This window comes from Balaenoptera musculus, chromosome 20, assembly GCF_009873245.2.
Source record: "Balaenoptera musculus isolate JJ_BM4_2016_0621 chromosome 20, mBalMus1.pri.v3, whole genome shotgun sequence".
Classification (NCBI taxonomy): domain Eukaryota; kingdom Metazoa; phylum Chordata; class Mammalia; order Artiodactyla; family Balaenopteridae; genus Balaenoptera; species Balaenoptera musculus.
This window is the reverse complement of record NC_045804.1, coordinates 8,009,158-8,026,971: the sequence shown is the minus strand read 5'-3', so window position 1 is coordinate 8,026,971 and position 17,814 is coordinate 8,009,158. Positions and strand designations below refer to the sequence as shown.

General features: G+C 44.2%; 1 protein-coding gene across 1 annotated transcript in view; it reads left to right on the top strand.

Moving 5' to 3' along the window:
- PRPSAP1 (phosphoribosyl pyrophosphate synthetase associated protein 1) overlaps positions 1–17,814 on the top strand; it is a 32,096-nt gene that overhangs the window by 1,005 nt on the left and 13,277 nt on the right. Inside the window, exons 2-3 of the mRNA XM_036837839.1 lie at positions 2,071–2,123; positions 5,438–5,504. Of these exons, the coding sequence (XP_036693734.1) occupies positions 2,071–2,123; positions 5,438–5,504 (120 nt within the window). The remainder of the gene's footprint in view (positions 1–2,070; positions 2,124–5,437; positions 5,505–17,814) is intronic.

Here is a 17,814-nt window from a genome sequence, read left to right as displayed (position 1 = left end):
GGGTTGACCTCTGAAGCTGGTCATCGCCATTCCCAAGTCTCCCCGAGGAGACGGAGGCCCGCACGTAGTTAGAACACCGGGGACTGACGGGGCGGGTGCAGTAGGTAGGGGCGGCAGGAGGGCCTTGCAGGTGGAAGACCCGCGAGGCGCAAGGTGCACCGACAGAAGCAGAGGTGTAGGGGAGGGCAGGGAGAACAGGGCAACCCTAGGGGAGCAGATTTGTCGGAGTTGGTGATAGAAACCATGGTCCAGCCGTATTTTGTAAGTCAGATTCGATCAGTCTAAGTCTTTGCCTTTCTTTGTCTTTTTCACCTAAGGAAGCCTCTGGCCTCAAGTGGCCTTTGGGGTCTGAAGGCCTTGCCAGTCTTGCCCTGGGCAAGAGACTTGATTTTCCTGAACTTCATTGGTAAAATAGGGAGAATTCCATCTGTTGGACCCAGAACATTGTGAGCACGAACAAAATAATGTAGATCAAGCATCTAGCAGAGCAGAGGCTCATAGTGGCCCTCTGAATAATACATGTTTACTAAATGGCCTCTTTTCTAGTTGACTCTTGTGAAGAATCCCAGAACCCTAGTGTAAAGGAAGAGCCTTTTGAGCCCTTTGCAAATAAACTTGTTATAGAATAAATAAGTTTCTCTTTTAACTTTTAAAGTCATTTTCACTTTTTAAACAACTTACATTAGAGTTCTGTGGGGTTTTCAGAGTTGATAATTAATAGCATGAAGATATTTTAAAATTCTAGATGAAAATGTAGAAGAAAGGGGAAACTTTACTCATATTTTCTCAGTAATGCCTATGTTCTTTTCAGTTAGAGTTTTGAATGAGATTAGAAGAGTGTAAAAAAAAAACCCAAACAATCCTTTTGCAATCTACTACCTAGTTTCTATTTCTAACCTCTGATTATTTGTCTTTCTTTTTGAGGCCAACTAAAATACTAATTTTAAATATGAAGCTTGTGTTTGTTTATTTTGGGTCAGATTTACCACAGTGACCTTGCTAAGAGAAAGCAGAGGGAGGAGGGCAGATTTAAATAGTCAATGGTTTTGCTTTTTTGTTTTTATATTTGGTTTTTGAAAAGTTTGTTCCAGAAAAGTTTTAAGTTTTAACCACTTTTAAGTGTGCAATTCACTGGCATTAAGTACATTCACAGTGTTGTGTGATTATCACCACTATTCATTTCCAGATCTTTTAATCGTTTCAAACAGAAACTCTGTACCCTTTAAGCACTAACTCTCCATTCCCCTTACTCCCAGACCCTGGTAACCTCTGTTCTACTTTGTGTGGCTGTGAATGTGCCTATTCTAGGTACTTCCTATAAATGGAATCATGCAGTATTTGTATTTTTGTGTCTGACTTAGTTTACTTAGAGTCATTTTTTCAAGTTTCATCCGTATTGTAGCATGTACCAGAATTTCAGTCCTTTTTAAGGCTGAATAATATTCCGTTGTACACTTGGTTGGAGTGTTTTTAAACAGATTCCACCCTTATATCATTTCACTCACAAAAATGGTAATGCTAACTGATAAGAACTGAAAACAAACAAAAACCTACCATTAATTCCTTAATATCTAGTATCTAGTCCTCGTTCATATTTCCTAGGTTGTACCCAAAACGGGTTTTTACGCTTGGTTTGTTCTAATCAGGATCCAGACAAGATTCACACTGCATTTGGTTAATGGCACTGAAGTCTGTAACGCTTTTGACAATTGAGGCATTTACCTTGGGCTTGTGTTTTTTGGAATTATTGCTAGTAACCACATATTTGTTGGGTATTGATGTTCCAAGGCAATTATTATTCAAAAAAACAATGGAACTAGACACTAAACTTTGGTTGTGGGCTCTTCCCAGTAAAGCAGGGTGTTACAGATTGGTGAGCGCTGGAAGCTGCTTGTGGATGTGGAGTGACAGCAGGTTTTTAGTTCTCAATGAATTAAATTTTCTAAATTTTTTTTTTTTTTTTTGTAAAAGAATGCCGGTGTAGTTATTGTAGTCTTTTTGTTGAACACATGCCTGTGAACTGGAGTTTTTTAAAGAGTGTTAATTGCCTCCCCCTCCCCCTCCCTTTAGGCGTCTTGGTGCTGAATTGGGGAAGTCTGTGGTTTATCAAGAGACCAATGGAGGTAAGTTAAACTTATTTCTTAAACATCCTTTGTTCTCTAAACTCTGTTTAATCGGCTGGCATGTTTTTAAAAGGCGAATGTTAATCATGTTTAACACAGAAATGCGTCTCTCTTTTTACAGTTGGGGCAGAGGGCATTCTGTTCGTCCCTCTAAGTCTTGACTTCTTTGCTCCTCCTTAAAAGTCTCCTTTCCTCCCGTTCCAAGATAATGCAAATATCCTGTCATTTTATTTTTTTATTTATTTATTTTTTTTAAACATCTTTATTGAAGTATAATTGCCTTACAATGGTGTGTTAGCTTCTGCTTTATAACAAAGTGAATCAGTTATACATATACAGTATGTTCCCATTTCTCTTCCCTCTTGCATCTCCCTCCCTCCCACCCTCCCCATCCCACCCCTCTAGGTGGTCACAAAGCACCGAGCTGATCTCCCTGTGCCATGCGGCTGCTTCCCACTAGTTATCCATTCTCTAGAAGGTCTGTGTCTTTATTTCCGTCTTGCCACTAGGTTCTTCATGGCCTTTTTTTTTTTTTTTTTTTCCTTAGATTCCGTATATATGTGTTAGCATACTGTATTTGTTTTTCTCTTTCTGACTTACTTCACTCTGTATGACAGACTCTAACTCCATCCACCTCATTACAAATACCTCCATTTCATTTCTTTTTATGGCTGAGTAATATTCCATTGTATATATGTGCCACATCTTCTTTATCCATTCATCTGTCGATGGACATTTAGGTTGCTTCCATGTCCTGGCTATTGTAAATAGAGCTGCAATGAACATTTTGGTACATGACTCTTTTTGACCTATGGTTTTCTCAGGGTATATGCCCAGTAGTGGGATTGCTGGGTCGTATGGTAGTTCTATTTGTAGTTTTTTAAGGAACCTCCATACTGTTCTCCATAGTGGCTGTTCCTGTCATTTTAGAATGAGAAAAAGGAACGATGTAGAGAGTAAGTTTTTTCTTCCATATTGTGCTGTATTTGATAAGTACTTTTTACATTTATCTGTTTCATTAGGCCATCAAATGGCATTAAGTGCAATCAGTACTAGATAGTAATGACTTATTTAAAAACCTTCCTTGAGTTAGTTTTATCTCTCATTTTTTTCTCTCAAGTCTTGTCGACGCTCACCCTGGGTTAGTCACCCATTTTTGCCGCCGCCTGGGTTTCTGGGGAGAGCTGGAACATTAAATGATATTGCTTGAAGGCACTTGTTGATAGCAGGTGTTCCAGGAATGCAGCAGCAGCCTAAACCCCCCGGTGGGTTCCAGAGTATAACGTCGTCACTCATTGCTAAGACAAGTTCGTATAAAAACAACTTGGAATTATTTTTGCAAAGTTGAAGCCCTTGGATTCATGTTTTTGTACTTGCTTTTCTCCTTCCAAGGTATAACTGTTTATGGTATAACTAGCTTAACAGGAGATAATTAAGACAAAATTGATGTTTGGGAAGCTAAAAAAGCAAAGTATCGGAAGAGGGAAAGATAGTTTCATGGGTAGTAATGGAAAACACACGTTCCCGGGGTGTGTATAAGTTACACGTGTGTTATAATTAACCCCCAGAAACCCTTCATCCAGCTTCCACACTCACAACTTTTTTTTTTTTTTTAATTTTTTTATTTATTATTTATTTATTATTTTATTTTTGGCTGTGTTGGGTCTTCGTTTCTGTGCGAGGGCTTTCTCCAGTTGCGGCGAGTGGGGGCCACTCTTCATCGCGGTGCGCGGGCCTCTCACTATCGCGGCCTCTCTTGTTGCGGATCAGAGGCTCCAGACGCTCAAGCTCAGTAGTTGTGGCTCACGGGCCCAGGTGCTCCGCGGCATGTGGGATCCTCCCAGACCAGGGCTCGAACCCGTGTCCCCTGCATTGGCAGGCAGACTCTCAACCACTGCGCCACCAGGGAAGCCCCCACACTCACAACTTTTAACTTGGTGACTTGAGAAATTTTCCTGCCAGGACAAGTCAGGAGATGCTGGTATTTAAAAACCTGAAGATGAGTGCAGATAGGTGAAATAGCCTGTTTAACAGAAATGAATTTCCTTCATTGTGATGGCATTTGGGTTTCTCATAAATGAAGCGCTGGAGGAAAAGAGGGTGGTTTAGGGAAGACCTTTTTCTCCATCCTCCCATCCCTGTTCCAGGCCTCCTAGCTCTCTCTCATGCTGTCAAAGTAGCTTCTTAACAGGTCTTCTTACCTCCATTTTCAGCCTCTCTAGTCTCTTCTACTCACCTCCATCAGGATATTTCCAAAATGCAAACATTTTTACTTACTACTGTTTAAAATTATATAGGCCATGGTCCAGTCTCCTCAGCAATCACGTGGGGCCCTTTGGGTTCTGAGTTCTGCCCATCTCACCTGCTTCGTCCTTCATCACGTCCGTCAGCACGTCTGTGCGCTCTGATTCAAGAATCCATCTGAAACCTGCCTGCCTCTCACTACCTCCACTGCAGCTGCTCTGGTCCAGCCCGCCAGCTGTCGCTTGCCTGGACTCCTTCAGAAGCAGCTGGAGTGGCTCCCCGAAAGCAGCCCTTCTTGCTTTGCCACCGTTGTCTTCACACAGTAGCCAGTGATCACACGAGTCCTCCAGTGGCTCTGCTGTCACCCCCTTGGAATAAGATCCAGACTCCTGCGTGGTGTGGTCCTGGTCAGCTCCCTGACCTCCTCTCTTGTCTCTTTCTCCTCTCTCACTGTGTTTCCGAGCGCACAGTGGCAGCCCCACTCTGCCCCACATCTTTGCAATGTTCCGTACTCCGTTCCTCACCGTATGTTCCAGTCTGCAGCGAGGCCATCATTCCCAGGCCTCTTTCTCTTTTATCATGGCTGGTCTTTCTCCTGCACATTGGCCTGGAGAGTTTGCCAGCCTTTGGCATTGCATTGTCTCTCCTGAGTCAGTCTTTGTCCCCTTGGTCCAGGTCCCCCACTTTGGGACCCCAACTCAGGGCCTGGAACAGAGGAGGCATCGGCCTTTGTTGAAAGAATAATGATATTAACTTTTGGCCTCTTTATTCACTGTATACTTTTCCCTAAGCATCTTGTGTTTATTTAGTGACGGATATTCTTTTCTGGACCCTGAGATTTTATGTACACTTGTTTGTTGCTTTTGCCTTCTAGTCTATTTTGGCTTATTCTCCCCTTAGCTTGACTATTTTTTACGTAAGTACATGCCATTCCGAGATCTCTTAAGAATTTATTTTGGTGCGCTAAGCAAAGCATTGGTTTAGACTCATCTTTACTCCCTCCAATTGCTGCCTAATTATTGCACCATGAAGAGCTTTTCTTCAAACTGCAGAACATTTTTATTTTTCAGAAACAAGAGTTGAAATAAAAGAATCTGTTCGTGGCCAAGATATTTTCATTATACAGACGATACCCAGGTAAGAGTCAGCACTACTTTATCCCTCTTCCTCTAAAAATCTTATTGATGTAACTTATTATCTTTTCATATGAACAACAATTCCATTTTCTTTAAATTATAAATGTGTTTGCACATTAAATGCTTTCCAAAATGCTATATATATGTGTACACATATATGCGTGTGGGTCTATATATGTATGTGTGTGTGTGTCTCTCTCTATACATATATGTATATATATAGTCTTTTGGAATTCCTGCCATGCTTGTCACACTAAACTGTTATTGTTTACTTTTTTTTTAAATTTTATTTATTTATTGGCTGTGTTGGGTCTTTGTTGCTGCACGCGGGCTTTCTCTAGTTGTGGCGAGCGGGGGCTACTCTTTGTTGCAGTGCGCAGGCTTCTCATTGCGGTGGCTTCTCTTGTGGAGCGTGGGCTCTAGGCGCGTGGGCTTCAGTAGTTGTGGCGCACGGGCTTAGTTGCTCCGCGGCATGTGGGATCTTCCTGGACCAGGGCTCGAACCCGTGGCTCGTGCCCGCATTGGCAGGCAGATTCTTAACCACTGCGCCACCAGGGAAGCCCCTTTTATTGTTTACTTGATCATCTTCTCCAAGCTTTAAACTCCTCAAGGACAAAAATATCCTACCTCCATTTGCAGGAAGCTAGGCCAGTGTCTGTTCGCTCAGCTCTACTGGAAAGCCTTTGTTGTTGTTAAATGGTGGGTTTTATTTTGCACAGTGGCCCGTCTCTAGCCTGTCCGTCACAGATACTATCTACCACTCCTTCGCTCAGGGTGGGAGGACTGGCCCTGGGGGAATCCTGGCATACCTGACCATGAACTTCCCTGTGAGGTTATCTCTTCTCAGCCCCTCACTGGGAATGGGGTCGATAGATCGCGAGTGTCTTTGAAAAATCCAGACCTTCACGTCTTGGTTGGTTTAGATTCCTGAGACCCTGTTAGTAATAAACGCTGCACTGGCTGCCAGCAGGGTGCGGACGCTTTACACGTATCATTTTTAATCCTTATGTGTCAGTCCTACATGGCAGCTCTTGTTGGCCTCTGTGATACTGTGACTTATGATAAGAAATATGTATCTGGTCTTCCTTTCCTGGCACAGAGCACAGAGCTCCTAAAACCCTTGGAATATCCCAAGTGATAAGAGCAGTAAAGGTATCTTTCGTTATTCAGAACAAACCCCTTTCAGTTACACCTGAGTTATGTGAGTGAGGTGATTTTTGGAAAGGCCCTGGATAAACACAGGACGGGGGCTGGTTGCCAGGGTAACCAACCTTGTGATTACTGGGTTGGTACTTTCAGCCCAGCCCCCCTGACCTCCCGGGGAGGGGAGAGGGGCTGGAAGTTGAATCAGTCGCCAGTGGCCAATGATTTGATCAGTTGTGCCTGTATAATGAAGCCTCCATAAAAAACCGAAAGGACTGGGTTCGGAGAGCTTCTGGGTTGGTGAAGACGTGGAGGTGCTAGGGGGGTGGTACACCCAGAAAGGCGTGGAAGCTCTGCACCCCTTCCCCTATACCTCGCCCTGTGCACCTCCCCCATCTGGCTGTTCCTGAGTTACATCCTTTATAGTAACCTGGTAATCTAGTGAGAAAATTGTTTTTCTGAGTTTTATTTATTTATTTATTGGCTATGCCATGAGGTATGCGGGATCTTAGTTCCCCAACTGGGGATAGAACCTGTGCCCTCTGCAGTAGAAGCACGGAGTCTTAACCACTGGACTGCCAGGGAAGTCCCTGAGGTTTTTTTGCCTTTTTTTTTTTTTTACTTTGCTCTAGCAAATTAATCGGAGCTGAGGAGGGTGTCATGGGAACCTCTGATTTATAGCGGGTTGGTTAGAAGCACAGGTGACAGCCTGGACTTGCCCATGTCTGAAGTGAGGAAGGGGGCAGTCTTACTGGGCCCTTAACCTGTGGGATGTGATGCTTTGTCCAGGCAGAGAGTGTCAGAATTGAGTTGAATTATAGGATACCCAGCTGGTGTCCCAAGATCCCGAGAATTACGTACGTGTGGGAAAATCCCCACACAGTTGGTAACCAGAAGTATTCAGTGTTGTAAATGTACGGAGAAGGGAAAAACTGTTTTTCCTTACAGCCCCCTGTGAAGGGATTGAGAAAACTGGGTCTGAAGGAAACTGAGGACCACAGGGTCATGGAGTGAGTAATCTGAACCCAGGTATAACAGAGTTTCCCTGTACACTGATAACTGGTAGATACTAAGTATTTTAATACTTTTTTCTTTTTTTTTTTTTTTAAATTTTATAGCTACTTTTATTTTTATTTATTTATTTATTTTTGGCTGTGCTGGGTCTTCGGTTCGTGCGAGGGCTTTCTCTAGTTGCGGCAAGTGGGGGCCACTCTTCATCGCGGTGCGCGGGCCTTTCACTATTGCGGCCCCTCCCGTTGCGGGGCGCAGGCTCAGTAGTTGTGGCTCACAGGCCCAGCTGCTCCGCGGCATGTGGGATCTTCCCAGACCAGGGCTCGAACCCGTGTCCCCTGCATTAGCAGGCAGACTCTCAACCACTGCGCCACCAGGGAAGCCCTTAATACTTTTTTCTGATCATAAAGAATAATGTTCATCTCTGCAAACACAGGCAGTATAGAAATGTGTATCAGAAAATAAAAATTCCCCAGCCCTCTGAGATAGCTAAATACCTGTTTGTTCCTCTTTATTTGATAATGTGCATACAAATTTAGGCTCCATAATTCAGGTGATCCTCAAAACCAAAATAAAAGTAATTTTAATTTATCTGCGTGGTTCAGGTTTCAGAAGGGTGTGTGATGAGCCCTGCCTCTGCCATCAGCCACCCTGCTTCCCTCCCTGGATACGGCAAGTGTTATCAGGTTCTTAGGCATTCTTTTCAGAGACTCTGTGCGCTCAAGCAGTTGCTTATATGTTTTTCTTAATTTTTACATAGAAGGAGTCTAATAGGGAATCCCCTGGCGGCCCAGTGATAGGACCCTGTGCCTCCACTGCAGGGTTCTGTCCCTGGTCAGGGAACTAAGATCCCACAGGCCCAGCGGTGCTGCCAAAAAAAAAAAAGGAACCTAGAAAAATGGTACAGATGAACCGGTTTGCAGGGCAGAAACAGACACAGATGTAGAGAACAAACGTATGGACACCAAGGGGGGGAAAGTGGCGGGTGGGGGTGGAGGGGGTGGGATGACTTGGGAGATTGGGATTGACATGTATACACTAATATGTATAAAATAGATACCTAATAAGAACCTACTGTATAAAAAAATAAATAAAATAAAATTCAAAAATTCAAAAAAAAAAAGTGTAAGATACCTCTAAATTGATAAGTTAGCAATGATTCTAATATCTGCCTAAAGTTTACTCAGAAATTATTCTTCTTCCCAGAAGAAAAAGACAGTTATAAAATAACCATACTTGTAGCCACATAAATTATGTTAACGTTTTTTAAATATGAAATTTGTAGATTTGACTACATCATAATCACTGAACAAATATAATTATTTTTAAATATTTCACTTAGTCAAACATTTTTCCTACCTTGAGGTCTTCTTTGCCTAGATGTACTTAATTCTGAAATGCTTCATCCACTTGTAAATATTTTCTTTTAGGTCAATTAGTCAATACACTTAACATGCAGTAAAAAAAAAAAAAAAAAGTCTAATACACTTTGCTGAACTTTTAGAAATAAAGCATTGTACTGTATCAATACAGAAAGAGCTACCTCATCTTTAAAAGATTCTAATTTTGAAACAATCACAAACTTCCAGAAAACTAGCATGTGCGGTGCAGCCACTTTAGACAGAGTTGCCAGCCTGGTGCCTCACCACCCCAAACACTTCAGGGTGTAATTCCTACAAACGAGGGCTTTCTCTTATACAACCACAGTGCCACAGTGTCAGAATCAGGATACTGAGACCTCTGTGTTGTCACCACCTAAGCCTCAGACCCCATCCCCGTGTCATCCGCTGTCCCCCAGGGCTCTTCCTGGCACAAGGAGCCAGTTGAGGCTCAGGTAGCACTTGGTTGTCTGTGTCGTGTCTTCTGGACAGCCTGGAACCATCCCTCGGTCTTTCCTTGACTTTCAAAACTTTGTCCCTTTTGAAGACGACACTTTGGCCAGCTTATTTTGTCGACTGCCCCTCAGTTTAGGTTTGCCTATTTCATTACGGTGGGATTCAGGGGAGCTGTGTTCCCACCTTGTCTTCTGCGGCTTCATACTGTGTTCCGTGGACACACCGAAGCTTATTCAGCCCGTCGCATACGCTGTGTCTCTAGTCTTGTGCTCGCCAACCGCGGAACATCCTGTATGTGCGTCATATTGCCCGTGTTCGGGGTGTGTCTGTACGAAGATGCCAAGAAATGCGATTGCTGGGTGTGAGGATCCACGCATTTGTGGTGTTGAGAGATGTGGCTGCATCGATAGACACTTGAAATACTTGTATCGATAGATAATTCCATATTGCCCTCCATGGGGGAGCTACTAATTTATGTTTCCTCCAGCAATTTTGGTTTTGTACTGTTTGTCTCCTGGTGACAGCAATCTTTTTGCCCCATGCTTCTGTTTGACACTGCATCCTAGGAATGAGGGGAAAGCCTGCGGGGCTTGCGTAGCCCTAGAACACGTGTAGTCAGAGAGCTTTGACACTCCCCTTGGCTGCTCCCTGGCCTTCTGTGCTTATCCTGGTTTTTGTTGGTGGTGAATAGTAAGGTTGCATTCTCACCACTTTTTTTTTTTTTTTTTTTTTATTTATTTATTTATTTTTAGCTGTGCTGGGTCTTCGTTTCTGTGCGAGGGCTTTCTCTAGTTGCGGCGAGCAGGGGCCACTCTTCATCGCGGTGCGCGGGCCTCTCACTGTCGCAGCTTCTCTTGTTGCGGCGGAGCACAGGCTCCAGACGCGCAGGCTCAGTAGTTGTGGCTCACAGGCCCAGTTGCTCCGCGGCATGTGGGATCTTCCCAGACCAGGGCTCGAACCCGTGTCCCCTGCATTGGCAGGCAGATTCTCAACCACTGCGCCACCAGGGAAGCCCCACTTTTTTTTTTTTAACCTCTGAATTCTTTAGTTCCTTAGGGTATAGGACAGAGCTGCAGGTGACCCTAGATCCTTGGCTTGGCCTCTTTAGACTACTGAGAGCCTTTTACTAGTTTATTGAGGGAGAGAGAACAGAACCTCGACCTTTGTAGCCATAGACGGGCCACCTTTGTCACTCATCCTCCAGGAAATACGGGGGTCTGAGTCCAAAGGCAGTGGTGGTCAGTGAAGTCTCTTTACTCTACCCTAACTGAATTTGTGACAGCAAAAGAATGTGTGTCCTGTCAGGAATTGTTTATCTTTAAGGAATCTTAGCCTTAATTCACAGGTCTGCACCTCAGCCTGGAATTTGAGCTCTGACTTTGAACTCATCTCTAGGACAAGAGTTAACTTGGTCGTGGTCAGTTGTGTGCCAGCACATGAGCAGCTGTGCTCTTGGTAGCTTTGTTCTGTTCCGTGTAATCAGGGATCATCCCTGAGTTGGGGGAGGAACTAAGAGGTTATGACCTTGTCACGTCAGAGACCCCACTGTGTCAGATAGTCCTGGATGCCATTAGTGACCTAGTGACCGAGGACTTGATGAGCTGCCTTCCGGCTGTGTGTAGACAGCTGACGTCCAGCTGTTGGAGAGCCAGGGTGTTGACCAGTCTTCATTTTCATGATGAGCTGGGATGGTCGAGGCTTTGATGCCTTTGTGAAAGTATAATCTTTTCCAATCAATTTCTTAATCATAGGATTGACTTAGCAAGACCGAATTAAAAAATTTTTTTTATATTGGAGTGTAGTTGATTTACAATGCTGTGTTAGTTTTTGCTGTATAGCAAAGTGAGTCAGTTTTACATACAAATATATCCACTTTTTTTTAGATTCTATTCCCATATAGGTCATTATAGAGTATTGAGTAGGTCCCTGTGCTATTCAGTAGGTTCTTATTAATTATCTATTCTGTACATAGTAGTGTGTATATGTCAAGGACCAAATGTTTTTTTCTCCTAGTGTTTTTTTTTTTTTTTTTTAAATTTTATTTATTTATTTATTTATTTATTTATTTATTTATGGCTGTGTTGGATCTTCGTTGCTGTGCGAGGGCTTTCTCTAGTTGCGGCAAGAGGGGGCCACTCTTCATTGCGGTGCGCGGGCCTCTTGTTATCGCGGCCTCTCTTGTTGCGGAGCACAGACTCCGGATGCGCAGGCTCAGTAATTGTGGCTCACGGGCCCAGTCGCTCCGCGGCATGTGGGATCTTCCCAGACCAGGGCTCGAGCCCGTGTCCCCTGCATTGGCAGGCAGACTCTCAACCACTGCGCCACCAGGGAAGCCCCAAGGACCAAATGTTTTTATAGTACGTCTCTGAGGCTATCGAATATTCTAATTCCTTTACTTTTATTATGAATTCGGGAAGTAGGGAAGAGATATAATAATGATAGTAATAGCAGACTTTGCCGAGGCTGGTGTGTGAAGTTGGTGACGTGTGTGAGGCTGAAGGGCTTCAGGTGGATCATCCCCTCCACCAGTGACCACCCTCTGAGGCAGGTGTCATCATCACCCCCTTTTATGTCCTCTAACCACAGATTTCCACCTTGGGGTATCATTGTGCACTTGTTAATGCATGTAGGGTAGAGGGACAGCTATATCCATAATTTCCTTTTTGTTATAATACATCTCCCTCCCTAGTTTTAGTTCAGACTTCTTTAACACGTCATAAACAGTATAAGTTCACAGTCTATTGGCACGGCAAAATAACGCTCAGTCTTAACAGCCCTGTCCTGGGATCTTGAGACAGCTTGTGGTTAGTCTTCCTTGTGGCAAGAAGTTGTGCTTTATCTAATTCTTGTTTTCCATATCTCATGGTAACCAAGAATGCAGTAGAAATATTTAGTACATGCAGTTTAGAGTGATCCTGGGGCAATAATACATACGGAACTTTACAATGTGCAGGTGTTTTCCAGGGAAAGGACAAATTAACGTGGAAAAATGAGTTGGTTAATGGCTAATTGGGAAATATTTGTAGTTTTTTTTCCCAACTTGTGCTTAGGATACTCGAGAATTTGAACAAAGGAAGAGGTAGGGAGCAGTCCATGGAGTTGCAGCAGAGAGAGTGAATCTTGTAGAAGAACCTTGACAGCAATTTTACACACTTACCATATGGAAAGGTTTCTTTTTGAAGGAGCAGCGCAGATATACACGGTGCTTTTGAAAACCAGAACCCTCTCCTGAAGATGGTGCAGTTCCCTTGTGGTACTTGTTTTGAGATTATTGAGAAGCCATAATTGTCTTCCTTGTGAAACCGTGCGCCTCAGATTGGGACTTGAACCCACGTGCCGGGACTCGAACCCAGCCAAAACCCATGGTCTTCCAACTGAGATCACACACCTGGTTTCAGGACTTAATGAAGCTCAGGTTCTTGATGTCTCATTGCAGAAAGAATTCAGTGAGAGACAAAGTGATAGGTAAGAAGTGGATTTATTTAGAGAGAAACACACTCCACAGACAGAGTGTGGACCGTCTCAGGAGGTGAGAAACGCACCAGGGTCTGGGGTTGTCAGTTTTTATAGGGGTGGGTAATTTCATAGGCTAATGAGTGGGAGGAGTATTCCAGCTATTTCAGGAAGGGGCGGGGATTTCCAGGAATCGGGCCACCGCCCACTTTTTGGTCCTTGTGGTCAGGTCTTGGAATTGTCATGGCGCCTGTGGGTGTGTCATTTAGCTTGCTGATGTGTTACAGTGAGCCTATACTGAGGCTCAAGGTCTAGTGGAAGTTGACTTGTCCGCCATCTTGGACCCATTTGGTTCCAATCAGTTTCTGTCATGTCCTCAGGCTATGTCATGCTTTCAGCGGTTGTGCTCTGCCCCCTCCCTCCTGTTTCACCCGTGGTTCTGTTTGGTGGTATCAAAGCAAAAACATCGTCACCTTGCGGTTCCTGTATCTCTTAGGATGATGGGGACTGGAGAGGAGAAATCTGGAGAAAGGACGGAGAGAATGTCTGTGTGCACGTATCCCATAAAAAGGGTTATTGGGTTTGTCACAGTAAACTATTTTATTGCTGACTACAGAATATTTTAGTGACAACTAAATTTAGTTAATTTAGCAGGGAATTTAGTTTTTTAGTACTCTCTGCTATAAATGGTTATGTAGATTGTCAGTTGAAGCAAAACACACAACCTAAAAGTTGCAGGTTAAGTTGTATTTGGGGACCTTACTGGGGACTGTAGCCCGGAGCCAGCCCCCAGAGGGCTCTGAGAAACTGCTCCAAAGAGGTCAGGGCAGAGCCAGGATGTATGTGAGGTTTTTGCTGGGGCATCACAGGATGACTGCGGACCACAAGAGCAGGCATCTCAAGTTCATGATTCTAGTGCTTTTCTGTACTTGGGAAGATGCAAGGATCTGCGGTCACTGAAATTAGTCCTTAGATATGCATCTTTCTATCTAGGGCAGGTATCCAAAGCACACAATGCTGCTTATTTCCCTCCATCCTGAATTCCCCTCGGGGCTTGCCTTCGGTGGGCGACGGCAGTGGCAAGTGGCTTGATCCTGGTGGAACTGGGATGGCAGGCAGCATCCTTTGTTTACTGGAATGGCAGGGAACATCCCTGTGCACAAGGCGAAGGAACCTATCTTACAGATTTTTCTGTTGAGGAGGAGAGGATGTTACCTAAAGTAATAAGGCTGATTTTAGACAAACAGAACGAAGCTTAGACATCGAAATGAGTTCAGTCGCCTTTAGAGCCGATGTCCTGAGATGTAATATAGACCTTTTTCTGGTGCTGCCGTTGTTCAGAATTTCTTGGGAATTCATCTTCTGGATGTATCTCAAGAAGGGCCGGATGCAAGCGATGTGTGGGGGAATGTATGCAGGAAGGGACACGGAGCTTTCACGCCACTCTCCCCAGTCTCTACACAGTCTCCAACCTGGAAGCTCTCTGAACCCCCTCCGTTTGGCTTTTTACTGAGGCTTCATTACATAGGTATGATTGATGATACCATTAGCCTTAGGCGATTGTTTCAACCTCCAGAGGTCATGGGGATGGGACTGAAAGTTCAACCCCTCTAATCACGTGGTTTGTCTCCCTGGCAACCAGTCCCCTCCTTTAGGTGCAGTCCAAAAGTCACCTCCTTAACGTAACTAAAGACACCTTTATTCCTCTCAAGGCTTAGGAAATTCCAAAGGTTTTAGAAGGGAGCTTGGTGCCCGAAATGGGAACCAAATACATATTTCTTATTATAAATCACAATATCACAGGGTGGTACTCAAGGAGTTTCCAAATGTACTGAGCATTGGAACTAAGTAAAATAGATATGAAGCTTACAAAGTGTTTTTTGAAGGACAATTTTCATGTTTTATGTTACAAGTTCTAGTATGGTGATGTAACATAAGAAGACGCATTAAAAGCACATTACAGCTTATTTGCTGCAGGGGATTCATTGTTGGAGATGGGGGCGGGGTAAATCGTACTCCACGACCTGTTCTCAGTACTTGCATCTGTGGTGTTGGTCTGTCTTTGCAATTTTAACTGATATGTATAGACCATGTCTGTTTCTTTAACTCTCACTCGTTTTTGTCCATCGAAAATGAGAGAGCAGTCAGGGCTGCGTTTAATATAAGATGTGATGGTCTTAGGGAAGAGAAAAATAGTTGGTAAACAGTTAAGATTGTCCTACTTAGATACAAAGACTACAGGCACTAGCCAGGATGTACTTGGAACAGTCTTAGGGAACAGATAAACAAAGCAGAGGCTGCCAGCCAATTTCTGTTCGCCCTGCTAGCCCACAGAATAACTGCTTGGTATCCAATTTGTCCAGTGTCCCTCAGTGAATGGGTAAAGCCGTTGTGACAAGGGCCCTTTTGTTTCCTTCCTGACCAATAAGGGGTGGGGCGGGGGAGGCTTTCCTTAGCCGCGGGCTAGAGAATGTTGACTCCCTTGGCATAGGGCATTAGGAAGAGGAAAAAGTAAAAAATAAAAACCTCATGAGAGAAATTAGTAATTAGCGGAAAGAAAGTTACTCTGAAATCAAGGCTCCTCCCAAACTGTTCCTCTTGTTACATTAATGTCTTACCATCTGGCCTTCCCTTGTGTGCTATCCAAACCTCCTGTTGTGTGGTTGTGTCTTATAAATGCTATCACAAAGCAAGCTAGAAACGCATGACCCAGATAGATACTCTTCCAGGATCTGTTTAATTAATTTCAACAGTTATTGTTGGCATTGGGATCTGGTGTAAGAAACCACCAGGTCCAGTGGAGCTTTTATAATGCCACACATTGCATCACACAAGTGGAAGGTTAAGAAAGCTCTAATTTTATTTCTAACGTTGACAAGCAGTCTGTATATGGAAGAGGCTTTTGCTACGGTGTATAGGATGCCTGTTGTTTAGATACGGACTCTTGAGTTACCTATATTCTGTGCTCTGAGTACTGTGCAGGCTTCCAGCTCAACCACCAGAGCCCACAAGGCATCAATGTAGATGATCCGTTGTGGGAAGGGAAGCTCTCCCCTCTGGAATGAAGGATAAGTGTTTGGGAAGGGGAACATTCGTAGGTGAGTTAGCTGTGCTCCTTTTTGGGACAGATGATTACAAGGGTGATCGCGGGGGGGTCTCTGGCCTTCCCCCAAAATGAGGTCGGCCTTGCTTACCCTGTTATCTCCCCACCTGACACACCTAACACAGTGCCTGGTGCAAGGTGCTCAATAAATATTTGTTGAATTGATGACCCAGGATGAAAATTGTTGGAAAGTGCTGAAAATAGACCAAATATTATGAATTCCTAAGTACCTTGGAGGTGTTTGATAAGTGTTTTGTCCTGATTATACCAAAAGGTCGTGTGTCCTCTGACCTTTTGATGGCAGACTTGGGACATTATTAATTTGGGAGCACGAGGGAGAAGAACGTACCACTTTATTTCAGAGGAAGAAATGGCAGCTGGAAAGTAACGTCACCTGTCAGCAATGCAAAAGGCATGTCTAGGTTGACAACTGCATCTTGAAGTTGAGCCCAGAATCAACTCTGCCTACCCCGTGGGAGAAACAAACATAGAAACTTATGACAGAATCTTGAAATAGTTGTGAAAAATCCAAACTACAAAGGAGAGGTTGGAAGTTCCACCAGTTGAACGTGGGTGTGGAAAACATTGTCAGAGTGAAAGGATGTCTTTGCCTCGCTCACTCCAGGGGCACAGGTGTAAACATAAACTGGAAGAGACTGGGGGAAAATGGCCTGACTGTCTTTCAAGCTAAAAAGCATTTCGCGATGAGTATTTCATTCCACCACTTACTCAGCAAGCATTTATTAAGTCTCTGCTATGTTGATGGCAGGCTTTCCATTTTGCTACAGATCAGATAATTCAGAAACTGTGTCACCTGAAGAGCCTACCCCTCACTTGGGTGGGAACTAGGACGTGGGATATGATCTTCTTTATCTGGGGAAGGCAAGGGAGATACACTCCTGACACAAAAGAGAGGCTGTTTGAGGACACTTGGGTAATCCAAAGAGGAGTAGGAGGACGCTAGAGAGAGAGGGTAGAGCTTTGGAAGGTCATCCTGAAGGATTTCAAGGCCCTTAACTTTAAGGACAGAGGCCACATTATGCTTTTTTTTTTTTTTTTTTTTAGTAAATTTATTTATTTTATTTTTGGCTGTGTTGGGTCTTCGTTGCTGCGCGCGGGCTTTAGTTGCAGTGAGCGGGGGCTACTCTTCATTGCAGTGCACGGGCTTCTCATTGCAGTGGCTTCTCTGTTGCGGAGCACGGGATCTAGGCGCACGGGCTTCAGTAGTTGTGGCACTCAGGCTCCATAGTTGTGGCTCGTGGGCTCTAGAGCACAGGCTCAGTAGTTGTGGCGCACGGGCTTAGTTGCTCAACGGCATGTGGGATCTTCCCGGACCAGGGCTCGAACCCGTGTCCCCTGCATTGGCAGGAGGATTCTTAACCACTGCACCACCAGGGAAGTCCCTACCTTTTGCTTGATCAGCCTTGGCAAAGGGTTAACAGTCAGCATTCATTAAAATTTGGAAATAGCCTTTCCTTTGAATACCTTTCAGATTCATATTTTCTTGTCTATCTGGGTAATCTTTGTTAGGAATGTATGTATCTCAAGGAAAGAAGGGATGGGGGAGATATTTGGAAATTAAGTTCCAAAGTCTCCCCACCCCTCACCCTTCTCCCCACTCCCAAAAGAAAAAAAAGAGACCAAATTCTTTATGGTTACGGCAGCTAAATACAAGAGCAGGTGGATTTCCCTTGGTGTTTCCAGGAAAACGAGGTGCTAGCACTCTGGCCCGAGTTCAGATCCCGGGGATGGTGCCAGCAGGTGTG